Raw genomic sequence first — 26,386 nt, 5'->3', positions numbered from 1 at the left:
AGTTATTGGCAGTAAGGGCTTTAAGCTAAAATAGGCTGGTACTTTCGGTACTTCAGCCCCACCCCCTTTTGCCTTTAGACCCGCCCACCCCTGCAATGCGCAAGAGGTTCAGCACCCCTGCTCTATGGGATACGTTTGAGGGCCCGTCTTCCAGGTCCCCCCAAAAGGACAGGCACATAGTTCTCATTCCTTCCTGATTTCCCTCCTTCCCCGGAGTACAGGGAGAGCTGGACAGTGCCAAAGCCCCTGGGGAAATCTTGTGCTCTGAACGCAATTCATTCACTCTCTGCAGCAGGTGGGAAACCTGTAGTCCCACAGCCTTGGGAAAGCCACAACTCCCATCTCCCCTGACCCCTGCTGTGCCAGCTAGGGCTGATGCTCCCATCCGGCAACACATGGAGGGGCCCCGTGTTTCCCTACCCACATTTTGAGCGCACCAACCAGTGCAAGGAAATGGGAAGTTTTCCCAACCGGAACAAGTTTTCCAACCAGAAGTAACCAGATGTTTTCCAACGAGAGCAAGAAAATGGGAAGGCGGGCCACGCTGGGGCTCGCTGAAACTTCTCACACACCGGCCTTCCCCAACCTGGTGCCCTCCGGAGGTGTTGGACTGCCACCCCCAACATTCCCAGCCAGCATGATGGGAGTTGCAGTCCAACACATCTGGAGGGCGCCAAGCTGAGGAACGCTGCCGTATACACATTGCCGGTGATGGAGATTCCTGCAGGGAATTCCCGTTTGAAGAACGGGTTTTGAGCCAGCGGGGTCCATGGGCGACAAGGACGCTCGTGCCAAGTATGGCTGTTGTTGTCCTTTCCAGGTGCCGAACCCTCTCCTGCCCTCCTGGTGCCCAGTACAAAGCGTCGCAGCCGCAAATCCAGTAAAGATACCGGAGAAGGGAAAGAGGGAAGCGGGACGGGATCGGAGGAGCCGGCAGCAAAAGGCAAAGGGCGTGGGAGAAAACCAAGCAACAAACAGAAAGCTGGTACGAGAGAGACGCAAAGACCGCTTTAGCTGGTGGAAGTATGGAGGGGGCCTATGCAAAGGGGGCCTGGGAAACTGCCTTCTACCAGGGCAGAGGGTTTGGCCTCTTGCCCAGGACTGCCCGCGTGGTCTGGCCGGGGTCTCCAGGGCCTCAGAAAGGCCTTTCCCATGACCTGTGAGCCTTTTTAGTGGTGATGGCAGGGACCGAAATTGGGGCCTTCTGCGTGCAAAGCAGGTAGGTGCTCTGCTGCTGAGCTCTAGTGCCAATCCCCTGGATTTGTCCATTAAAAACAGCTCCAGGCCTAGACAAATTCTTGGAGGAGCGGGCTGTCCGTGGTGACCAGTCCTGGCGGCTCTATGCTGTCCATAGCGACCAGTCCTATGGTACAGCATCCTAGCTCTATGCTACCTCCAGTATCAGGGGCAGCATGCGTATGTACAGCAGTTGCTGGGGAACATGGGCGGGAGGGTGCCGTTGCACTCATGTCCTGCTTGTGGGCTTCCCATGGGCAGGTAGTTGGCCACTCACTATGTGAACAGAATGAACTCACTATGGACCCTTGGTCTGATCCAGCAGGGCTGCTCTTAAAAAACCCAAGCAGAATATTACATCCTGAGTTGTTTCATCCATTGGAATTAATCACCATGGAATTTGCTTCCACAAGATGTAGTGATGGCCACCACTTTGGATGGGTTTCAAAGGGGGTTAGACAAATTCATGGAGGAGAAGGCTGTCAATGGCTACTAGTCCTGACGGCTATACGCTACCTCCAGTACACCAGTTGCTGAGGAACATGGGCAGGAGGGTGCTGTTGCACTCATCTCCTGCTTGTGGGTTTCCTGTGGGCAGCTGACTGGCCACTGTGTGAACACAATACTGGGCTAGATGGGCCCTTGGTCTGATCCAGCACGGCTCTTCTGATGTTCTTATGGAACCTGCTTTGATGTTGAGCGGTATATAAATGACATAAATACGAAAAATAGGTTGGACTAAAAATGCACCCCCCCCCCATTCATCAGGCAATACATTTTTAAAAGAGTTATTCTTAATATTTATTCATTTATCATTCATTCGTATAATAGATTTATATACCGCTGTCCGTATTTTAAAATATCTCACAAGTAACAGAAGTACTTATGAAAACTGCAGGTGGCCGGAGCTAGCTTAGAAGAGACTTTGCCCCTTTATACCACATAGGAAGAAGCGCCTCTTCTTTTGCGGGGCCCCCGCTCATGTATGCACACACACCATCGCTTCTTCAAGTTTTATTTAATATGCAGATGCATGTGGATTAAAGCAGTTAATCAGTTGATACTCATCGATCAGTCATCTAGGATATCTATCATCTCTCTCTCCCAAACAACTAAGGGTGCAATCCTATGCATGCTTAGGCAGAAGATATACGGAAATTGGTGAATGACCAAACAGAATCAAGATTTTGAGGAAGGCAGAAGCGGAAACATTTAACTTAGCCTTACCCAACCTGGTACCATCCAGATGTGTTGGACTTCAACTCCCATCAATGCCACTGGCTGGGGGATGCTGGGAGTTGTAGGCACAACATTGGGGAAGGCTAAGACAAATAGGTTTGCTTCCACCTTCCTCAAAATCTTGACTCTGTTTGGTCATTCACCAATTTCTGTACATGATCATTTAGTGTTTGAGGGTATCCACCCAGGATCTAGAGCAGCCTTCCCCAACATGGTGCCCTCCAGATGTTTGGGGCTTCAATTCTCCTGAGCCCTAAGCTGGTCAGGAATGCTGGGAGCTGTAAATCTGGAAGGCACCAGGTTGGGAAAGGCTGATCTATGGTACAGGCATCCCAGTCTGCTGCAAATGCCATCTTAATTTTTTTTTAAACTTTCTGCTTCTTTCCAGAAGAAAACATCCTAACAGAACAGACAAGCCAGGGGGAAACACCAGGAAACTCTTCCCTTGTTCCAGAAAAGCCAGTCTGCAAGCAAACTGTAAAAGGCTCAAAGAAAGCACAGCAGCAGATCCCTGCCAGGAACTCCGCAGCTCCAGTGGAAGAAAAACACCACAGTAAAGGCGGCAAGATGAAGATCTCCGCCAAACTGCACAGCCCAGCCCAGTCCGCCTTTCAGTCTCCGGTGTTCAGTAACGTTCGTGGGAGCGAGCCATACGCCGAGAAGCCAGGCGTGCTGGCGGCCTTTGGTCCTTCTGACGGCTCCTCCGGGAAAGTCAAATCTAAGAAAGGGAAATCCACCGAGGAGTCCCAAGAGTTCGGGTCAACGGCCAAGGCTCAGAGGAAAATCCCAGACAGTGAGATCCTGATCAAGCTAGACCACGAGGGAGTCATGTCCCCGAAAACCAAGAAGACGAAGGAGGCGATGAGGATGCTGGGAGATTCCAACCTGGCCAGCAGGAGGGAGGCCAAGAACATCTTGGGACTGAGCTACAACTCCATCACGAGCACCGACACCAAGCAGAAACCTTCCAGGAGCAAGTCAGCCAGCGGAGAACCTTCAGCTCCTAACTTTGGGGGGAAGTTTGGGGGCTCTGGGGAGAACCCGGCTCCCTCGAAGGATCAAGAGGATCAAGGCCAACCAGCCCCGGCAGGAGATGAGTCCGAAAGCAACAGCAGCGGCAGCAGTTCAGAGTCTGAAGGCGACGAGGAAGCGGAGAAGAACGGAGGTGGAGCCCAAGACAGCAGCTCGGCCAGTTCGAGGGCATCCACCCCCATGTCTTCATCCAACTCCTCCTCCTCCTCCTCTTCCTCTAGCAGTAGCAGCTCTTCCTCCTCCTCTTCCACCTCCTCCTCCTCCTCTTCCACCTCCTCCTCCTCCAGCTCCAGCTCTTCCTCTTCCTCCTCCTCTTCTTCCACCACGGATGAAGACTCGTCTTGCAGTTCGGAGGATGAGGCGGCCGAATCCCAGCCGAGTGCCTCTTCCGCCCCACAGGCCCTCCCGCCAAAGCCGGCCAAGCAGTCGGGGAAGTCCCGCTCAGCCTCGCACCCGCAAGGACCAAAGCAGCAGCAGCAGGCAGCGCAGAAGCAGCAGCAGAGTGGGAACAAGAGCCGGCCCAAGAAGCGCGAGGGGATCCACCTGCCCACGACCAAGGAGCTGGCCAAGCGCCAGAGGCTGCCTTCTGTGGAGAACAGGCCCAAGATCGCTGCCTTCCTGCCTGCACGGCAGCTCTGGAAGTGGTTTGGGAAGCCCACCCAGGTGAGCAGGCCTTCCTGGGGCCTTCTGGATCATGCCGTGCTGTGTCTTCTGCCTCCGTATTGTGGCTCAAGGCTGCACAACTTTCAATCCAGGGTTTGCTTGGCCCCTTTGCTCCTCGTTTTCCAGCGGTGCGGCAGAAGCTGTTTTATTTCAGTGAGCTTTTGTAGAGTACCATCTTTGAGTTGTTTTCATGCTGCTACAGACATTTTATTTCCTTTTTGCTGGGGGAGAGGGTTAGATTGCCTAATAAATGCCAAATCCGGCCCTCCTGGGGACTCAAACCAGCCCTGTGGGGGTCCCCAGAGGACCACTCCCCCTTTCCCCCAACCACCCAATGTTTTGGTGGGTTGTGCAGTTTCTTTGCGTTCTAAAAGGTTGAAATGCCTCTCCTAAGGTTTAGTTATTGGCACTAAGAATGTCAGGGTTCCCCTTATGGACCTCCTGAGCAACCCCGTAAGGTTCTCTTGCCTCCTTTAGAGTCCCACCTTCCTTCATTTAAACTTCCCCTTCCCAGTAACGTGGGGTTTAGGCTGTAAGCGTGGGGTGACTTGACACTCTGTAGACATAGGGTTTAACCACAACAGTTTACTGGTAAATTAAAGCAAACAAATCACAACTAAAGGTATTTAGACAATAGAGCTGAGTGATACAAAAGGCATTAAGTGAAAGTAAAAGTTGCACAATGCAGGTTCATTTACCCTAGGGCAAAAGAACTTGCATTGTGCAACTTTGATTTTATCTTAATGCCTTTTCTATCACTCAGCTCTATTGTGTAAATACCTTTGGTTGTGATTTGCTTGCTTTAATTTCCTAGTAAACTGTTAGGGTTAAATCTTGTGTCTAGAGTGTCAATCACCCCATGCCTACAGCCTAAACCCCATGTTACTAGGAAGGGGAAGGTAAAAGAAGGAAGGTGGGACTCTTAAGGAGGGAAGAGATCCTTACAGGGTTGCTGAAGCGGTCCAGGTCCTAAGGGGGAACCCTGACAAAGAGCTTTAAAAAAATTTAAATTTTTAAATTTAAAGGGCCAAATACTGACCTAAAATTGGTCAGTATTTGGCCCTGCCCCCTTTGCCTTTGGCTCTGCCCACCACTGGAATGCGGCTCCCGAGAGCTGAAAGAGGTTCCCCATCCCTGGTCTGCTAAGTATGACTAAGTCTGGATCCACCCCTATGTGTGACTAGGCACCACGCTGATGCAACTCTGCACTCTTTCACTCCGCAGAGGCGTGGGATGAAGGGGAAAGCCCGGAAGCTCTTCTACAAGGCCATTGTCCGCGGGAAGGAGATCATCCGCATTGGAGACTGTGCCGTCTTCTTGTCGGCTGGCCGGCCCAACCTGCCCTACATTGGACGGATCCAGAGCATGTGGGAATCCTGGGGGAACAACATGGTGGTCAGAGTGAAATGGTTTTACCACCCAGAAGAAACCAACCCTGGCAAGAAGCTCAACGAAGGCAAGGTAGGTGACCTTCTTATAGAATATCCAGAGTGCCAGGTTTGGGCTTGGCCTGGAGAGGAACAGCTTCCACAATCAGTTGAGAAGAAGGTCGAGTTGGTATCATTGGGGGTTTGGTTGCTGGTAGATAATATTTTTTGCTCTGAACCCCATGCGGGCTCCAGTACATGCGTGGCGCTCTATACCAGCAGAGGCTCCGCTGCTTGGAACATCCTGCGCATGTGACAGGCACATTGCCGTTCCACAGACTTTGATGTTGACGGGAGAAGGGTGGTTCAAGCTTGCTCAAAAATATCCACTTACTGCCACATATGTCTCTTTACAGTATAACTCCCCACTGAGATAAGTGCAGTGACTCCAGTGTCCATACGTTAATCCACATGTTCTAGGGCTTGTGCAGCTGAATTAATCCGGCCTCACCTTTTTCTTTAATTCATTAATCTCTCTTGTTAATCGATTGAACCTTGCAGTCTTAATATGTCAAATAATATAGCGTCTCTGAACATGTCCCAGGGCATGGTCGGAAGGCACATGAGGCAGCCACTGTGCTGAAGCTAAGCAGGTCTGGGTCTGGTTGGTGCTTGGAGGGGAGACCACCTGGGAACCGCATGTAGCCCCCTTGAGTTCCACGATGGAAGAAAGGGGGGATATAAATAAGCTGGTGTGGTGTAGTGGCGAGAGTGTTGGGCTGGGAGCCGGGAGATCCAGGTTCTAGGCCCTACTCGGCCATGGAAGCTCCCTGAATGACTTTGGACCAGTCACAGACTCTCAGCCCAGCCTACCTCACAGGGTGGTTGTTGTGAGGATAAAATGGAGAGGAGGAGAATTATGTCCGCTGCCTTGGGTTACTTAAGGAAGAAAAAAAGGCGGGATATAAAATAAATAAATATAAATAAATGTACAGTGGCTGCCTTTCTTCCCCTACTGAGTTCCCACCACCAGTACCCTTAGACATTCAGGATTTGGAGGGAACTCAAAAGGCATGACTGTTACATTTGCAGAAAGCTTGGAACATTGCTGGCTTTGCCTTCTAACCTTACTCTTGTCCCTTGGTTGTTTCTTCCCCCGCACTTATCCCTCTGCCTGGTGTTCCTGATTTCAGCGCTGGGATCAGAAATCCAGCAGAAGCCTCTCCACCGCGCTTCAGGCTTCCAGCCAGAGGAAAGACTTCATGGAGGTGTGTAGGAGCAGATGGGCCTTTTGTGATGGCTTCAAGTGACTTTTAGGCAAAAACAGAGCAGCTGTTCTTCCCATGACGAGGACACTTGCCAGTCTTTGCACGCATTGCCAAATGCGTCCAAAGCTCCTTCACCCTGGCCATAGCTATTATTTGCTTAATACTCAGCTTTCTAGCTGATATTGATCCCCCAAAGTGGCTCACAGTTGCAAGCCACAAAAAGGTACAGTATATGAGGGATGTGCGCAGGTGTGTGTGTGTGTGCGCATGCGCAAGCAAAGGGCGGTCTTTTCCGGCCCCTGGCTGCAGATGACCCAGTCAAAGTTCTGGAGGGAGCTGCAGGCAGAGACTCCAGATGCAATGCTAAAGAAGCCCATAGAGATGGGGTCGGAAGCATTCGCCATGAGCAGCAGCAGCAGAATCAGTCCTACAGTATAAGTCAACGTATGGGACTATTCTTAATGTTCAGTTTAGTTTTTCGTGGTGCAGGAATTGGAAGTGGGTTGTGGGGATGTTGTTGTTTTTTTGCTCAAAGCCCATGGCACACCCAGACCCCGAGCAGGGCAGAAGGAACCCAAAGGGGGTGGGAAAATAGAATCATAGAATAGTAGGGCTGGAAGGGGCCTACAAGGCCATCAAGTCCGACCCCCTGCTCAATGCAGAAATCCAGGTCAGAGCATCCCTGACAGATGGCTGTCCAGCCTCGTCTTGAAGGCCTCCAGTGTGGGAGAGCCCACCACCTCCCTAGGTCATTGGTTCCACTGTCATATTCCTCTAGCAGTCAGGAAGTTTCTCCTGATGTTCAGCCGGAATCTGGCTTCCTGTAACTTGAGCCCATTATTCCGTGTCCTGCACTCTGGGATGATCGAGAAGAGATGCTGGCCTTCCTCTCTGTGGCAACCTTTCAAGTACTTGAAGGGCGCTATCCTATCATAGAATCATAGAATAGTAGGGCTGGAAGGGGCCTACAAGGCCATCGAGTCCGACCCCCTGCTCAATGCAGGAATCCAAGTCAGAGCATCCCTGACAGATGGCTGTCCAGCCTCGTCTTGAAGGCCTCCAGTGTGGGAGAGCCCACCACCTCCCTAGGTCATTGGTTCCACTGTCATATTCCTCTAGCAGTCAGGAAGTTTCTCCTGATGTTCAGCCGGAATCTGGCTTCCTGTAACTTGAGCCCATTATTCCGTGTCCTGCACTCTGGGATGATCGAGAAGAGATGCTGGCCTTCCTCTCTGTGGCAACCTTTCAAGTACTTGAAGGGCGCTATCCTATCATAGAATCATAGAATAGTAGGGCTGGAAGGGGCCTACAAGGCCATCGAGTCCGACCCCCTGCTCAATGCAGGAATCCAAGTCAGAGCATCCCTGACAGATGGCTGTCCAGCCTCGTCTTGAAGGCCTCCAGTGTGGGAGAGCCCACCACCTCCCTAGGTCATTGGTTCCACTGTCATATTCCTCTAGCAGTCAGGAAGTTTCTCCTGATGTTCAGCCGGAATCTGGCTTCCTGTAACTTGAGCCCATTATTCCATGTCCTGCACTCTGGGATGATCGAGAAGAGATGCTGGCCTTCCTCTCTGTGGCAACCTTTCAAGTACTTGAAGGGCGCTATCCTATCATAGAATCATAGAATAGTAGGGCTGGAAGGGGCCTACAAGGCCATCGAGTCCAACCCCCTGCTCAATGCAGGAATCCAAGTCAGAGCATCCCTGGCAGATGGCTGTCCAGCCTCGTCTTGAACGCCTCCAGTGTGGGAGAGCCCACCACCTCCCCAGGTAATTGGTTCCATTGTCGTATTGCTCTAACAGTCAGGAAGTTTTTCCTGATGTTCAGCCGGAATCTGGCTTCCTGTAACCTGAGCCCATTATTCCGTGTCCTGCACTCTGGGATGATCAAGAAGAGATCCTGGCCTTCTTCTCTGTGACAACCTTTCAAGTACTTGAAGAGTGCTATCATATCTCCCCTCAGTCTTCTCTTCTCAAGGCTAAACATGCCCAGTTCTTTCAGTCTCTCTTCATAGGGCTTTGTTTCCAGTCCTCTGATCATCTTTGTTGCCCTCCTCTGAACCCTCTCCAGTTTGTCTGCATCCTTCTTAAAGTGTGGTGTCCAGAACTGGACACAGTACTCCAGATGAGGCCTAACCAGTGCTGAGTAGAGGGGAACTAGTACTTCCCGGGATTTGGAAGCTATGCTTCTATTAATGCAGCCCAAAATAGCATTTGCCTTTTTTGCAGCCACATCACATTGTTGGCTCATATTCAGCTTGTGGTCGACAACAATTCCAAGATCTTTCTCGCTTCTAGTGTTGTTGAGCCACGTATCCCCCATCTTGTAAGTGTGCATTTGGTTTCTTTTTCCTAGGTGCAGAACTTGGCATTTATTCCTATTAAATGTCATTCTGTTGTTTTCCGCACAGCGCTCCAGTCTATCCAGATCACTTTGAATTTTGTTTCTGTCTTCCAAAGTATTAGCTATCCCTCCCAATTTTGTGTCATCTGCAAATTTGATCAACATTCCCGGCACCTCCTCCTCCAAGTCATTAATAAAAATGTTGAAGAGCGCTGGGCCCAGGACTGAGCCCTGCGGTACCCCGCTCATTACCTCTCCCCAGTTTGAGAAGGTCCCATTGATAAGCACTCTTTGAGTCCGATTCTGTAGCCAACTGTGGATCCACCGGATCGTTGTTTCATCTAGCCTACTTTGAGCTAGTTTGCTCATCAGGATATCATGGGGCACTTTGTCGAAAGCTTTGCTGAAGTCGAGGTATATGATGTCTACAGCATTCCCACGATCTACAAGGGAGGTTACTTGGTCAAAAAATGAGATCAGATTTGTCTGGCAGGACTTGTTTTTGACAAATCCAATCTATCTCCCCTCAGTCTTCTCTTCTCAAGGCTAAACATGCCCAGTTCTTTCAGTCTGTCCTCGTAGGGCTTTGTTCCCAGTCCCCTGATCATCCTCGTTGCCCTCCTCTGAACCCTCTGCAGTTTGTCTGCATCCTTCTTAAAGTACGATGCCCAGAACTGGACACAGTACTCTGGATGAGGCCTAACCAGTGCTGAGTAGAGGGGAACTAATACTTCCTGGGATTTGGAAACTATCCAAATCTCGGGAAGTACTAGTTCCCGGGAGGGAATAGCAAGAGGGAATAAGAGGAGATGAGGGAGGAGGCCAGACAACTGGAGAACATTAAATTCCTGAGGACTTGGAGTTCAAAGCTATTATGGAAAACAAGGAAAGAGACTTTAGAAGACTGTAAGTAATGGAGGATATGATCAAGGGGCTGGAACACCTCGTCTACAAGGCAAGTTTGCAGTCGTTGGGGCTGTTTCGCTTAGATCGAAGGTGAGCAAGGAGACATAATAGAGGTGTACAAGATTTTGCCTGGTGCGAAGGAAGTGGAGAGGGAGACATTTTTCTCCCTCTCTTACAACACCAGAACCCAGTGGGGTCCTCCCATGAAGCTGATTGGTGGGAGATTCAGGACAGAAATGGAAGGACTTCCGCACACAGCGCAGAGTCGAACTGTGGAACACACTTCCACAAGATGTAGTGATGGCCGCCAATTTGGATGGCTTTCAAAGGGGGCTGGACAAATTCCTGGAGGATAAAGTTATCAATGGCTACTAGTCCTGATGGCTCTATCTACCTCCAGTATCAGAAGCAGTATGCCTGTGTACACCAGTTGCTGGGGAACATGGGCAGGAGGGTGCTGTTGCACTCATGTCCTGCTTGTGAGTTTCCTGTGGGCAGCAGGTTGTGTGAACAGAATGCTGGGCTAGATGGACCCTTGGTCTGATCCAGCAGGGCTCTTCTTATGCTCTTGCTCCTTCTGCTTTAGCTCTGGAGTATCTACAGCCCAGAGGTGGTGTAGTAGCATTCCACATACTCTAGCTTATGTCTCTTTCTCTCTTCCTGTTCTAATCCAGCGTGCGCTGTACCAGTCTTCCCACGTGGATGAAAATGACGTCCAGACAATCTCGCACAAATGTCTGGTGGTAGACCTGGAACAATATGAGCAGATGCTGAAAACCAAGAAGTACCAGGACAGCGAAGACCTTTACTACCTAGCGGGGACGTATGAGCCCACCACGGGCATGATATTCAGTACAGATGGGGTACCGGTCATCTGCTAGCGACTTCTGGAAAAAGGAAACCTGGGAGGCATCCCACACTCCCAAAGCATTCAGATCAATGTACCCCACCTCTCCATGGAGGAAGAGGAAGGAGAATGGGACGAAATGAAAGTATGTGCCTGTTTTAACGACAGCGTGATTGTTTAATGTTCCGTCACATCGTTCTGAAAAAAAGAGAGAGATTTTTCCAAGGGGTTTCCTGAACTCAACTCAGAGATGGATCCAATTGCTTGGCTCTTGCACAAGAAGGGAAATCGGTTTTGAAAAAACACAAAAAACACATTACAGATACTGGCAGCGAACTTGTTTCCTGTCCTTTGCAAACTGGTTCTGCTTTGGGGTGCCGTGCCACATTGACGTTGAACTACAGGCTCACTCTCCTTTTGGTTCAAACTTTCATAGGATATATCAGGATGCCAACACTTTCTGGACTTGATGTTCTCTAACCTTCTGGGTCCCCATCCATCCTTCCTCACCAGCTGCAAATAAACTTGCGGAAGAATCCGAGGTTAGGGAGGAACCTGAGCGAGTGCTGGTCAGACATTTTGTTGATCCCTCTTGTCTCAAAGGCCTGTTCTCCCACCTCCAACAGAGAACTGACGCAAGGAGACAGCTCTGGAAGCCACAGCTGAGAAAGTGTTGCTCAGACAAAGATCTGTTGACTGACATCCCTCTCTGGGGGGGCTGAGCAGATGGACGAGAGAGATCAGGTGTTGACTCATTTTTTTGCCACCCCCCTCCAAACATTTGGGATTGTGAGGCCCTTTTTATTCTAAGCAGATGCAATTGAACAAAAACGTTTCCTTCCTCACGTAAGTTGAATGTAAGTGACTAGGCTCTGCTTAGAAACCACGGGTTCTTCTTCCATCAGCTGTTTCCTAAATATAGAACATGATTTTGGGAGAAGAAGCTTGTTTGGGAAGCATGCTGATGGTCGTTTGCTGCTCCCACTTCGGGAAACCATGGAACACTTTAAAAAACCCAACAACGTCTGGACCCAACAAACCACCTTCTGAAGACTCCTGGATGTTCATACAGAATGAAATGCTAAAGCCTTTCTCCACCTCCCCACCAGCACCACTCACAAAAATTAGGGAGAAGATGGCACTTGTGGAAACCTTGCAATCCCCATGCAGGAATTGCTGGCTGTGGCTCTGGGAGCCTGCATTAAGCTCAACACATTATGGACAACTATCGCTTATCCAGCATTTTCTGCCTCTCCAGAAATCTGTTGATCCATTCATCCATCCATCCCTGCCATTTTTCCTCCCTGTGGGCAGTTAGCCCTGGACTTTGCCTCTTGCCATTTCAAGGCAGGGTGAATGCCTAAATATGGACAAGGCCAACAAGAGAGTAGGTTTGAGAGGGTGCAGAGGTGGTTCTGAGGTCACAGCTGAGGCAGGGCAAGGTGGAGGACTAGACACAGTGTTTTTGCACTTAAGAACAAACTCATACACTACAAAACCAAGACAACCCGATTGTTTCTGCCCGGAATGGACTGTACCATGCCAGCACTACAGTGGGGGGCTACTTTATTTACTTACATGGACAGATTTTTACTATCTGCTGTGATACTAATGGAGTACTAAAAATACTGGGAGAAAGGCAGCCCCTTTTAGAATCCTTCGCAACCTACTTTTAAAGAACCACAGTGGTGCTGACCTGTACTGCCCACCTTCTCCAGCCCTGAATTGCAGCTTTGGTGGATAAAATTTCTAAAACACACACACACAACAACTCTGTACAGTTTTAATGTACCAAGAGACTCATTTAGCCCTTTTCCCCTGTATCATAAGCCTCTTTAAAGAAAAAGAAAACAAACAAAAAAGGCAAAGGAAAGGAAAGGAGAGAAAAAAAGCAAAATGAATTCAACTTTTTAATTATAAATATAAAATATAAATATATAAATATATATAAATATATAAACTTTTTTTAAAAAGCTGTGAAAAATTATGAAATTATAAAAGCAAACACAGTCTGACATTTAGACTCTTATTTTTTATTTCCTGTTGGATTGTGACTGTAAAAAGAGAACACAGGGGAACAGGCGATCCAAACATTGCTTACATACAAACTGTGTACTGTATTTGTAGAAGCAACTTACGTGAGCAAATGTTTAAAGAGACACAGAGAAAGAGAGAGAGAGAATTTATGCGAATGTTAAATAGAAAGCACTTAACTGCCCATTGCCTTCTATGGAACACAAGGATTTTTTGCAGACAATCGAGAGGAAAGGAGCCAGGTTTTTTGTCCCTTTTCCCCCTGTGTTGTTATGTTTTTTTATGTTTTCAATTCCCCCCCTTTTTTGCATTCTGTTTGTTGCTGAATTATGTGTGATCCTTTTTCATAAAAAAAAAATCAATTGAAAAACGAACACTCAGGACTCTGCCTCTCTTTGCCTGGCTTTTTTATCGTTACGTGAGCTGTCCTGTCTCATGGGTCCAACCTATAAAATTGGGATGCCCTGTGAGGCCTTTCAGTCTCTCCAGAATGTAGCTGCCACCCTAAAACCATTAGTGGCCAAGGTAGGAATTCCATTTCCAAGTGACTTCACACTAGTGCCTTCTTTCCTTCTCCAAGAAACCCTTCCTAACTAAGGGTGCAATTCTATGGCCGCTAGTCAGACAACCCGGAGAACCGACTTCCACCCCCTCCCGTGCCACCTTGTAGGCAGCGCGGATCAGCCCTGCGCTCCACGCTCGGAAGAGCAGCATGCAGCAGGGGAAACGGGGCGTTCCCAGGGGTGGGGAGGTCAGAAGTGCCAGTACGACACATCCTATGTGTTGTCTGGCCGCCTTTCCCCGCATTCCGAGGTCCCGCAGCTAGACAGCTGGAATCGGCTGTCTAGCCACGAAAGCAGGGTGACGGGAGCAGGGAGGAGATCCGCTCCTCGCCACTCCTCCCTCCCTGCACTGGATAGGTGGTCGCCCCCAGGCTCGGAGGCGACCATCGATCCGCACAGGATTGCTCCCTCCCAATGTCATGTTCAGAGACCATGCTAACGTCGGATTATAGTAAATAATATTATGACCACATTAGCCTTCTGTTTACAAATTCAAGAGTTAAGTGTAGCGCACATATAGACTTAAGTGTTTCAGTTGCTCAGATACGATAGTAAATTACCATGAGCTTTCGTGGGTTACAACCCACTTCATCAGAGGCTATAAGGCGAACTGGAGGCTCGGAGTCTGAAAAGACAGTTTAGCCGGTTGGTGAAGTTTAACTGTCTTTTTAGACTCAAAGCCTCCAGTTCCTTTAATAGCATCTTATGAAGTGGGTTGCAAATTTATTAAAATATCTGAACAACTAAAGGTGCAATCCTATGCATGTTCAGACAGAAAAAAGCCCTACAACTCCCAGCGTTCCTCAGCCAGCCATGCATGGCTGGCTGAGGAATGCTGGGAGTTGTAGGGCTTTTTTTCTGTCTGAACATGCATAGGATTGCAGCCTAAAACAGTTTGCATCTATCTGTGCTACATTTAACCCTTGAATAGGAATATAGGAAGCTGCCGACACTGACTGCCAGCAGCTACCCAGGGTTTCAGGCAACAATATTTCCAGCCCTACGTGGAGATGTCGGGGATTGAATCAGGGACCTGCACGCCATGTTTTTGCTCTACCACTGAGACAAGTGCCTTCCCCTCAGTTTGTCTGGTTTCAGTTCGCTAAGGGCTGCTATGAAGGACAAGATGGGAGTTACAGTGATCCAAGCAGTCTGGAAGCAAGGAACAAAGACCACATCAGAGGTGAGATAGAATCCCAGGAGGCAGGAGCCGAGAACGCCAACATGTTGGTGCTGAGCTGAGGTCTTGCAACCTCTTTAAAGGGCCAGTTCATACATGGCACGCATATGTAGTTGACCATAGGGATGTGCCTCAGGTTTGCACATCCCCCTCTCTCTTTTCAATGCCTAAGGTTGTTTGGGTGACCAGGGATCTTATCCATCTCCCCACTTTTTCCCCTGCAGATGGATAAGGACAGTGGAACCTATATTTGCTTAATTTCTTTTAAAAACATATATCCTGCCTTACTTCCAGGATGAACTCAAATAAAGAAATGTCAGTAATGTATTACAAAGATATAGCACTCTCCATTCCTAGTAAGACTCAGTTTCCACAAAAATGTGTTTTACAGTGTGGGTTGTAAAACAGTGTGTGTGTGTGTGTGTGTGTGTGTGTTTTGTTTCATGCCACTCTTCATACATGCTGGTTCTGTGTATGATCAGCCTAGTCGGATAACAATGCCATCTTGATGATATTTGTACCATATCTTTTTTGCACTGCTGGGTAAGAACACACACTTTTGCAGCCCCATTCACAGGCTGTGAAACTGGCAGGAGGGAATTTTGCCTGGTTTTGGAGGTGGGAACAAATTTTGGGCAGGGTGGTGTGAAACACTCTCAGCTCCTGGCTGCCACCGCTGCCTGCCATTGTTAATGGGCTGGAATGGTGCTCTCTGTTGAAATTCACCCACCATGGAAATGCAAAAGAGGCATTTTGCCCTGCTTTCCATTGCTCCCTGCCCCTCCCCAACTGAGACTGAATGTTTTCCCTGCTCAAAGTTCAGCCTAGTGCTAATTTTTCATGGCAGTTGCCTCAAACTGGTCTCCCTTTCTTTGCCATCTTTCGGAAATGTTATATGTTCTTCAGCTTTGGGTTGGACAGCCAGGGCACAAACCTTTCAAGGAGAAGGGGAGAGGAGGCTATTTTATACCAGGCTCTCATCTTTAAAAAGATCATCTTGAACCTGCATTTTGCTTTTGCAAGCAATGTTGCCATCCATAAGCCCCGAGACGAACAGGGACACAGAGGCCAAGCCAGAAATATTCCGAATGCCGTGGACAGCTGCATAGCCACTGCCGGACTGCAAGGTTGGGCTCAGCCCTGCCAAGCAGGTGGGCAGATGTTTCCAAGCGCTTGGGCTATGCAACAACACAGAGCACACACATCTGCATGATGCCCTCCCTTCTGGCTTACAGCAGCCTCTTGAGCTGGCAACGGGAGGGCGACGAGGGGTGGTTGCTCGTTTCCCTAGTGGGTCGCTTCAGATGCCCATTTCCCGAAGAGCAGCCACCATTTCGCACCTTGGTCAGCATTTAGGGGCTGGGCATGCCATGCCGGTGGCTCCTAGGGAAACCAGTAGTGCCACCTGGTGGCATGAGGTCATGGTCTACTCACCTCTTTCCTCCAATGGCAGATGACAGCTGTCCCCTGAAGGCCAGCCTGGCTGGAATTCGTTGGCTTTGTTCGCATTGCTTGGAGGCGGTTTTCCATTGCAAGCAAGCTCACCTGTATTTTAATGTGTATTTTCCTTTTATCTGTGCTTCCATCTGGATTTTCAGCTAGGGCTGCATATTCAGGCAGCTGTTGTGCGGTCAGGACCCAAACTAGCTCCTAGCACCATGACCATCTGAAATGCCATTGGTCCCCCATCCAGCAATCGGGTTGTTCACAAAATAGCACGTACAAACCAGTATGCCTTGTGCTGAGTCAGACGCTTGGCCTATCGTATCCAGGACTGTTTATCCAGCCTTCCCCAACTTGGTGCCCTCCAGATGTTTCTGACAACTCTCAGAATTCCTGACCATGAGCCATGTTTGCTAGGGCTGATGGGAGTTGAAGTCCAAAACAACCGGAGGGCACCAGGTTGAGGAAGACTGGTATAGGCAAACTGGAAGAGTTTTGTTAGAGACTCGGGAAGGGTGGTTGGTTTTTACCAGCCTTGCTACTTGCAAATCTGTTGATGTGTTTAAACTGAAGATGTCAGGAATTGAACCTGGGATTTTCTGCTTGCAAAGCTCTGCCACCTATCTCTCGTTTCTCTCCTAAAAGGAGCATTTGTGCAAACAGGGTTCTTCACAGAAATCCCAAACTCAAGCTAAGCTAAGATTTCTCAAGGGACCCTTTTTCCTGAGTAAATGATATTTTCTCTGAATATCCTCCCCTATTTGTTTGGGGGGTGGTAGCTCCGGAATCTGCTTGGATGTGGAGCGGTATATAAATATTATGAATAAATAAAAACGTGAAATAAAACCAGGCACATTTGCATCAGGCTTCTTCAACCTGGTGCCCTACAGATGTTTCGGACTATAACTCCTAGCAATCCTGACTACTGGCCGTGCTGTTTGGGGCTGACAGACGTTGATAGCCAAAACATCTGGAGGGCACCAGGTTGGGGAAGCTGGCTTTACATCTTTGGTCTTGTACTCCCCCAGCTGACTACTGTGGGCATCTTGCTCTGTTGGAGCTAGAGCTGAAGAGCAGAGAGAGGAACACTGGTGCATCTGACCAGAGGTCTGTCTACAGAGTGGGGAGGGGGAGCGGTAGGCCCCTTCCTACACCAGCAACTTTAGCTTCAGTTGGTGGTGCAAGTAAGGCTGGACGCTGGAGCCATGGTTCAGGGCCCCCACACCCAAAAGGTCACCCAGAGAGCAGCAGGTGATAGGCGCAGCATGGCATCTTCCTGTAGTCAGGATGGTGGAAGTGTATTTCATGCAAAACTGCACATGCTCAGGGTATATTATTATTATTACTATTATTATCATCATCTTCTATTAGGATTAGGGATGTTGGAGAAATCTGCAAAGGAACCAAGCGAGTTTGGATTTCCATGGATCTGACCCATGGGTTCTGCAGCGGACAGGCTTTTCCCCTCTTGGGTGGATTCCGCAGACTTGCAGACTGTTTTTCTCTTTCCCAAATTGTGTGCAAATTTTGTGGTAAAAAAGTAAGCAAAATAAAAAACCTGGCCAGAAATGCACATTTCCCCCATAGGCTAAAGCACAAAAATGTGCATTTAGGGGAATTTGCGCATTTTCACGCATGCGGATTTGCGCTGATGTGCATTTACACAACTGCAAATTTGTGTGAATTCCGGGACAGAAAAAAATCGATTCTGTGGGTGGGCGGATGATGGAACGAAAGGCGCCTGACCATCCGCAAAACACAGATGGACTGGATTTTACACAGTGTGTACATCCCTACTTTGGACTGGCGAACAGTCTTGTAGTGGCAATTCTTCTAACATATACGGAATGGCGAGCACTTGTAAAGCATGAAAGGTGGTTGGGGGGCGGTGGCCGGGCGGTGGCCAGGAGAGAGAAATGTTAGTTGGAAGCTGCAGTCCAGAAGGGCGGCAAGCTCCAGATTCTGTCAGGCTCCAGCTCTTCACCCTCCAGTTTCTATAGTGGCCCAGGCTGGCCAAGTTGGAAGCAAATTAGCAATCTCGAATCCAGAGCGCTGCAGTGAACGCTGGGCTTGTGTTTCCCAACCTGGGACGTGCACAGACAGTGTAAAATTCGCTCCGTCTGTATTTTGCCGATTGTCGGGCGCCTTTTGTTCTGTCAGCCGCTCACAGATGGATGCACATTTTTTCAGCATGCAGAAAAATACGCAAATACTTCCGTAAGAGGATTCGCAAGAATTTACAAAACTTATCTTAGTACATAACATTTAGCATATTGTCCTCCATTCCGTTCAACTTTTTCTCGGCAGAAACTGCTGTATTTTCCTACAAATAAATATGTGCAAATCTGGGGAGAATAAAAAAAAAAAAGATCTGAAAATCCACAGACTCTGTGCGACCTGAGGGGAACGCTCCGCAGAAGATTCCGCAGGTCGGATTCTTAGAAATTCGAAGTTGTTTTAGCCCATTTTGCATTTTTCCAGCATCCCTACCTGGGGCCACTGTTGGACTTGCACCATAAATGTTGCAGGTGCTTCTGCAGAATCAGTGATAACATGAGGGTCTTGCACCAAGGTGCCCTGTCTGAGCAGTACCTGATGGATGCTGATATGCTGCCCACCCCCTGAGAAGAAATTGAAGCAGAATGAGTAAGCCAGTGCACATAGGAAAAAAACCCAACCTGACAGTTTTATTCATCAGCGACCACGCATACGCACGCACAACAGAATCCACAACAGAGAAATGGGGGTGGGTGGGGGCGAAGTCCCTGCTTTCTCCTAAGAGATGACTTCTTGGCCTGGCCAACGGCTCCAGTGCCCTGTGGATGTGAGCGAGGATGAGTCAGCCATGTTGAAAAAGAGACGTAGCTGGGCATGCACACACCGAGTGGGGAAGATGGGGGATCGGCCATGTTGTTTGGGCTGGGTGGCTTTGAACGATGGTGCACTACACTGACTTGATTCGCAAAATCAGCGCTGCGGGTGTGTCATGCGGACGCAGAGATGACACAGACTGCAGAACTCAGGAGTGTGCAAGAGACAGAACAGACATTTGGCAGAAGACGCGGTGCTGGGCCAAACAGCTGCAAAAATGCCGGGGGGGGGGGGAGACGCAGTTTGGAGGCGGCAAAGAATGGGTCCTTAATCGGCCGGCCAGCCAGCCGGCTGCACCCCCTCCTCCACTTGGGGTTCTCAGATGTTTCTTAGCCACCGTGGGTAGATAAGTTTGGGAGTCATGGAGAGAAGCACCTGGTGGATGGAGGCTTCAGCAACCCTTCCCCCGCTTTCCTCTCCAAATCACCTGCCGACATACACAAACACACCCATGTGTTTTTCATCTGCAGCAACCAGGCTCTGAGATGCCGAAGGTGCTGCAGATAAAGAGGACGGCTTGCCTCTTGGAAATCCTGAATCCTGGAGGCACAAAGTGAAGATACAGATGTGCAAGCTGGCTGTAGCTGTGCCAATGGTTCTGAACTCCGTGTCTGGGCATCCTTGGCAGGTGTGAAAAACAAGCCCCCATTAGCAGCAAGTGAGCTTAAAAGAAGCCAACACTAAAGGCCCCCGGCTGTCTCATTAGGGAAGCATCACGTGTCTTTATTGGCAGCTGGGGCAGGGAATACATTTAGTGCTTCTACAAAGCAACTGGGTCAGTCCCGGCTTGAGGGGACCTACATCCTGCATGTTCTTGGCTTGAGGCAAGTGAATCTGGTTTACATGGCAGTGACAGTTGAGGAACCGGCCTGACTTAAAAGCACCTACAGTCAGGAGTTAAAGTGTCCACTATTGTCCCTGGTGCAGCAACAGAACATTTTTGGTGCTTAACTTATTCACTGTGTTTGCCGCCTGAGGCAGCTGGCTCACTCTGCCTAATGGCAGGACCGGCCCTGCCAGCATGGCTCATAGGTTCACACAGGACAGCTTTTCCAGGACTGCACCACTTCAGAACGGCAGAAAGGCCTAGGGGAAATCTCATGCTTGAATGCTTCAGTCTCCCATAACTGCCCTGCACTGAGAAAACTAGTAGGTCAGGAAGAAGATGAGATGAAAGCCCTCCTCTCCTACAAGCTAGCTCTGTATGTTCAAGGAAGTATTGTTGATTTTTTAACAGAGTAACATTCAAAGATCCAACCTGCAGCCTTGAGCAGTGCGAACCAGGAAAAGCAGCACCACGTGACCAGCTCTTACACTCCTCCATAATGTAAAATAAGCATGCCTATTTTTAATGTGTATTTAATCAGACAACTCTCAGATGTGATGAAACTTGGCACGGAGGTGGCAAGATCAGTCATGTTAGAGGAGCTCCAAGAGAAAAGGTGTTTCCTGATTCCTCCCTATCCAAAACACCACCAACATCTGAGGGAGTTTTGAGGAAAGAAACAATGCCCCATTAGGACCAAAGCTTCTGGGGTGGCCATCTTCCTCCTAGATCCCTTTCCCAACAAAAGCGTACAGCACCATGTGCAAAAGCCAGGCCGCCCCATCCCTAATTTTGTGGGACCTCTTCCAGGCCGACGTGAGTGTAGAAGGAGAATTCGTATCATCGTGGGCGGGCGGAGGGTGTGTGTTTTATTCCCAACCGTAAGGCAGCCCCCTGCCCAAACAAAATGGAGGACAGCCAATGCGGCCCCTCCTGCAAAGGAAGGTGTCAGATGGCGGCCTCGGAATGGGGGGTCTGGATGCCACTAAGGGTGGCAGCATAGGAGACAGCGAGATCCGGCCCACAGGAAAGTGGTCCTGCACAAACCCAGTTGGAACAAACCGGCCGTTCATTTCAACGGGACTCGTACAGGAGGATGTCCCCGTGGAGCGTGTGCCACACTAAGTCAGTATGCGTGCAAGTGAGGGTGTCGTCTGCGTTTCCCACTGCGGGCACCATAGCACTTCGGGCTGCTCCTGCAGGGCGACATATCACAAGGTCTCTCCCACCACCACCACTCCGTCTCTCTCCAGCTTGCCTGCAGCCCACGGGCAGAACGTGGCCTTCTGAGAAGCCCCGCTCAGTACCCTGCCGTGATCGAGCCATTGTAGGTTTCGGTCCGGAAGCAGCTGCTGTGGGACGTGCTGGTGAGGCTGTAGGCGAAATAGGCCACAGCGGAACCCAGCGTCAGCCCGGTCATGTAGGATACAGTCATGGTGTTACCTGGGAAAGGGAAAATGAGACAGAGAGGCAGGGAGGTTAAACAAGATGGCACTTAAACCTCATGTTTGTTCTCTGCAATCCCCAGTAAAACTTCACTCACAATGTCAAAATCCATATGAACGTAATGCTTTGATTAGGCCAAGCAAAAGACCACAAAAACATGGAAAACACTTCTGAGAACAGCAAGATATCATAATTTTCAAAACTGGAGGATCCCATATTTTCTCTTCTTTTTCTCCTGCCTAGGGGCAGCAGCAGGTCCTTCCTGTAACCATCACATGACCCGCAAAGCCTAATTTGAATGTCTGTGGACCCCTCCTCTCCCATTCTATCTTGGGACTCTGAACATGCAGATAATATGACCTCACCATCAAGTCAGGCTCTTTTTCCTGCCCTATTTCCCCCCCACACACACACACACACACTTTTTGTAACATCTTGCCTAATGAAGAGATCTGCAGACCTCGAAAGCTTGCACATTTTTGTGATATTTTGGTTGGCCTAATAAAGGCATTATACTAATATGGATTTTGGAATTTTACTTATGGTCATCACAGCTACTTTTGTGTGACTTTTAAAATAATAATGACAACAACAGCAACACCATTATTAATATTAATATTACTATTATTATTACTATTATGACTATTACTATTCATGCCCTGCTTTTCAGATGAGATCAACTTCCAAAAAGGCTTGCAATTAAAATCAATACAATTAGAGACAGATACGTTGAAATGTGGGGTTGTTTCTTTATGGGGAAAAGAAAATGGATTTTTGAATCATGCTATTTTATTGGGGTCACTTCTCAATCAGAGCATAATTATGATGTTTAAAAAAATACTTTCTTTTTTCTTGCCTTTTTCAAAATCCTTTTTGGCTCTGCCTGGACTGAACGTGCTTGGCAAACAGGAGTGAGAATTTGCTCAGCCACCGCCCTCCTACCTCCACTCAGTTTCAGTTTCTGGCCCTAACATATATAGATGCACACACACACCAGATAGTTTCCCCTGTTATAAGTCACATGTTATCGAATTCCCTGCCACAAGATGAGAGCCAGGAGCTTAGATGGCTTTAGAGAGGAAATAGGGGCAAATCCATGGTGGAAAGAGGTCTGGTGTAGAGGAAGGAGAGAGAGAGAGAGAGAGCGCGCGCGAGAGAGAAGTTTTTCTCCCCCTCTGGTAGTACTCAAACCCGAGGTCACCCAAGGAAGCTGAATGGAGGATGATTTGGGACAGAGAAAAGGCAGGACATCTTTGCACAGCACATAGCTTCCACAAGATGGGGTGATGGCCTCCAGCATGGATGGACTTAGTTAGAAGGGTATTAGAGCCAGCTGTCTCCAATCTGGTGCCCTCCAGATCTCTTGGACTACAAGTAGGGATGCTGGAGAAGGTCAAGATGGACCAAAATGAGCTCAGATTTCTAAGAATCCAACCTGTGGAATCCACTACAGGCGGGCCTCCTCAGGCTGTGCAGAGTCTGTGGATTTTTGGATCTTTTAAAAAAAAACTTTCCTGAAATGTACGCATATTTATTCGTAGGAAAACATTGCATTTGTCTTCTCACCCTAAAATGAATAGCCGAAGCACAGCAGAAAATATATTGGAATGTTGCATATATATTTTTTGCACGTGCATCTCAATATATACAGTCAGGGCCAGAAATATTGGAACAAGGATAACTGTTTTGGCAGTTGGCCTCTGCGCACCAGCACATTGAAGTTGAAAGGAAACACACACAGATGGGAGCGAAGTCAGGACTTCCAGCTGTAATTCAAGGGGGTTGACAAAAGTGGAGCACTAACCATTCAGGAAGGACAGCCAGTGGCATACACCCCCCCCCCACATCGTTGGTGGCTCATAAGTAATGAAACAAACCAACATCATTTCAGACTTAAGGATCACCTTTAATACCTGGATGAAAATCCATTGCAGTCAATGACTGCCTGAAGTCTGGAACCCATGGACATGACCGAATGCTGAGCTTCCTCCCTCGAGATGCTTTGCCAGGCCTTTACTGCAGCTGCCTTCAGCTGCTGCTTGTTTGTGGGTCCTTCTGCCTTCAGTCTTATCTTCAGTAAGTGAAAAGCATGCTCTATTGGGTTGAGATCAGGTGACTGACTTGGCCATTGAAGAACATCCCACTTCTTTGCCTGGAGAAACTCTTGGGTAGCTTTTGCTGTATGTTTTGGGTCATTATCCATCTGCAATATGAAGCGGCGTCCTATCAGTTTGGCAGCATTCGGCTGAATCTGAGCAGAAAGTATAGCCCTACACACTTCAGAATTCATCCTGCTGCTTTTATCAGCAGTCAGGTCATCAATAAACACCAGTGACCCGGTTCCATTGGCAGCCATACATGCCCATGCCATAACATTGCCTCCACCATGTTTGACAGATGATGTGGTATGCTTTGGATCATGAGCGGTTCCTTTCCTTCTCCATACTTTTCTCTTCCCATCATTCTGGTACAAGTTAATCTTGGTTTCATCAGTCCAAAGAATCTTATTCCAGAACTGTGTAGGCTTTTTTAGATGTTTGCTGGCAAAAGCTAATCTGGCCTTTCAGTTCTTGAGTGTTACCAGTGGTTTGCACCTTGTTGTGAAGCCTCTGTATTTACATTCATAAAGCCGTCTCTTGACTGTAGATGTTGACAATGACATGCCTACCTCCTCAAGAGCATCCTTGACCTGGCTAGATGTTGTGAAAGGGTTCCTCTTCATCATGAGCAGAATTCTGCGGTCATCCATTTTAGTTGTCTTCCGTGGTCTTCCAGGCCTTTTGCTGTTGCTGAGCTTGCCAGTTAATTCCTTCTTTTTCAGGATGTTCCAAACTGTTTTATTGGCCATTCCCACTGTTTTTGCTATCTCTCTGATGGGTTTATTTTGTTTCCTCAGCCTAATGATGGCCTCCTTCACTCGCATGGACACCTCTTTGGACCTCATGTTGGGAGTTCCAGTGAACAGCTACCAAATGCAAATGTAACACTCAGAACCACCTCCAGGCCTTTTACCTGCTTGATTGGTCATGGGGTACCCAGGAAACAGGCCACACCTGGCCATGCAGCTGCTTGTCAGCCATTCGTTCCATTACTTATGAGCCACCAACGACGGGTGTGTGTGTATGCCACTGGCTGTCTTTCCTGAATGGGTAGTGCCCCACTTTTGTCCAACCCCTTGAATTACAGCTGAAAGTCCTGACTTCGCTCCCATCTGGGTGTGTTTCCTTTCAACTTCAATGTGGTGGTGTGCAGAGGCCAACTGCCAAAACAGTTATCCTTGTTCCAATATTTCTGGCCCTGACTGTATATTAGATTGAGTAACAAAACAGAAATATTAAAATCTTAAAGCTGGAACAATGGAATTCTGTTCAGAAAATTACAGCCTGATTGATCAAGTGTGGCCATAGAAATGCCATCTGATCCAATGAACGTGGAAACAAGAGAAAGACAGAAGCCAAAATGTTCTGCTTTAATATGGTAAGATTTCTGTTGTCTTAGTAGTGATTCTAATACAGATTTTGCCAACCTGGTGCTCTCTAGATGTTTTGGACTACAACTCCCAGCACTCCTGACTATTGGCCATATTGGCCTGGGCTGATAGGAGTTGCAGTCCAAACCATCTGTAGGACACCAGGTTGGGGAAAGCTGTTCTGATAAATATATATTCTTAAGCAATTAGCTGCTTCCTTCTCGGATCCCAACAAATTTGTCTGAAGGGCTGTTTGATGCTTTAAATGGTGTGTGTTTGTGTGTGTATCAAATTTCAGTTGTATTGCAAATACAAATGGCCCCAAACACGCATTTTTCCTCCGCTGCACCTCTCTGAGAGCCAAACAGCTACCTTCTGTCTGTCTGCATCTTTCCAACATCACCCCATCACCGGCTTTTACTAACATCAGAGCTTCACTTTAGCAGATGTGCTCTAAACTGTTCAGTTGCCCGCTGTGCACCATGGAAATGCAAAACCGTTGCTGTAGTGATGAAGCTGTTTGATTTGCTTTCGAAATGCAACGTGCAAGGCTTGGGATGGGGAGATAATCGTCTTCTGCAGTGGGGCACCTCAGAAGGTGGAAAGGGTGGGGAATGGAATCCTGTTTATAAAAGCATCTACACTGGCCTGGTGAAAATATCCTCTTCAGAGAAAGGGGCGGGGGAGAATGGGGGAACGCTTGTGGTTATTCTTCGCTCTTTGTGTTTCTTCAGAAATACGGCAGCAGCCCAGATATTTTGGAGTGCGCTTTGCTCACCTCCTGAGTGCGTCCAGGTGAGATTTCGTATTTATAGCAGAGGGATGAGATTAGCAGGAAGGAAGGCATATGGGCCTGATGGAGGCAGGACTGGAGGGCAGTGCTTTAGTTTAATTGGTATTCTAAGAAAATGTAACCTAAATTGTGTACGGGACATAGCATCCATTGAGGGACGTGACTCACAGTGGCGCCATCAAGGCAGGAGTTTGAGGCAGAAGTAGCAGAATGGCGGCGGGGGCGGGGGGACTCAGCAGGGTTAGCTTCCACATTCTGAAGTAATGAAGAAATACTAGGGATGCTGGAGAAATTTGAGACGGACTAAAATGAGCTCAGATTTCTAAGAATCCAACCTGCGGAATCTGCTGCACACTGACCTCACAGATTTCCATCTCGAAATCTGCAGACTTCCAGATCTTTTTTCTAACTTTCCCCAAAGTTACACAAAGTTGTTGTAGGAAAATACGGAAGTTTCTGCTGAGACTGGTAAATATACATGGGGGAAAGTTGAATGGAATGTGTGACAAAATGCTAAATGTTACGTACTAAGGCAAATTACGTAAATTGTTGCCGACCCTCTTACGGAATTATTTGTGTATTTTTCCGCATAACAGGAAAAAAATTGAATCTTTCTGTGAATGGACAATGGAGCAAAAGGCACCCAACAATCCACCAAACACAAACGGAGTGGATTTTACTCAATCTGTACATCCCTAAGTGTAAGTCCTATCATCCCCCAGCCAGCATGCTGGCTGGTCACTTGATGGACTGGATGGAGCTGTGGTCTGAGCCGGCCAGGTGCCAGAGGGACACCTCTGCACATACAACTCACACTTTTGCTCTTTAGAATGTGAGCCTCCTCCTATGTTCTGTTCA

General features: G+C 48.4%; 2 protein-coding genes across 9 annotated transcripts in view; one reads left to right on the top strand and one right to left on the bottom strand.

Moving 5' to 3' along the window:
• Positions 1-12,740, top strand: part of TNRC18 (trinucleotide repeat containing 18) — a 135,113-nt gene extending 122,373 nt beyond the window's left edge. For both annotated transcript variants that reach the window (XM_084818305.1, XM_084818304.1), the window contains exons 25-29: positions 821-985; positions 2,864-4,170; positions 5,395-5,631; positions 6,731-6,805; positions 10,731-12,740. In XM_084818305.1, the coding sequence (XP_084674431.1) occupies positions 821-985; positions 2,864-4,170; positions 5,395-5,631; positions 6,731-6,805; positions 10,731-10,937 (1,991 nt within the window). In that variant the 3' untranslated portion in view covers positions 10,938-12,740. The remainder of the gene's footprint in view (positions 1-820; positions 986-2,863; positions 4,171-5,394; positions 5,632-6,730; positions 6,806-10,730) is intronic.
• A 6,045-nt stretch (positions 12,741-18,785) lies between these two features.
• The window catches only part of SLC29A4 (solute carrier family 29 member 4), a 47,895-nt gene continuing 40,294 nt past the window's right edge, over positions 18,786-26,386 (bottom strand). For 6 of the 7 annotated variants that reach the window (XM_084819190.1, XM_084819186.1, XM_084819188.1 and 3 more), the window contains one exon: positions 18,786-21,263. In XM_084819190.1, coding sequence (XP_084675316.1) covers positions 21,121-21,263 — 143 coding nt within the window. In that variant the 3' untranslated portion in view covers positions 18,786-21,120. The remainder of the gene's footprint in view (positions 21,264-26,386) is intronic. The other variant, XM_084819187.1, reaches the window with a different exon arrangement.

This window comes from Heloderma suspectum, chromosome 12, assembly GCF_057233095.1.
Source record: "Heloderma suspectum isolate Gila_16-S chromosome 12, 16-S_ref, whole genome shotgun sequence".
In the NCBI taxonomy this organism is placed as follows: Eukaryota; Metazoa; Chordata; class Lepidosauria; order Squamata; family Helodermatidae; genus Heloderma; species Heloderma suspectum.
Note: the sequence above shows the minus strand (reverse complement) of the source record. Positions and strands in the feature narration are given on the sequence as shown.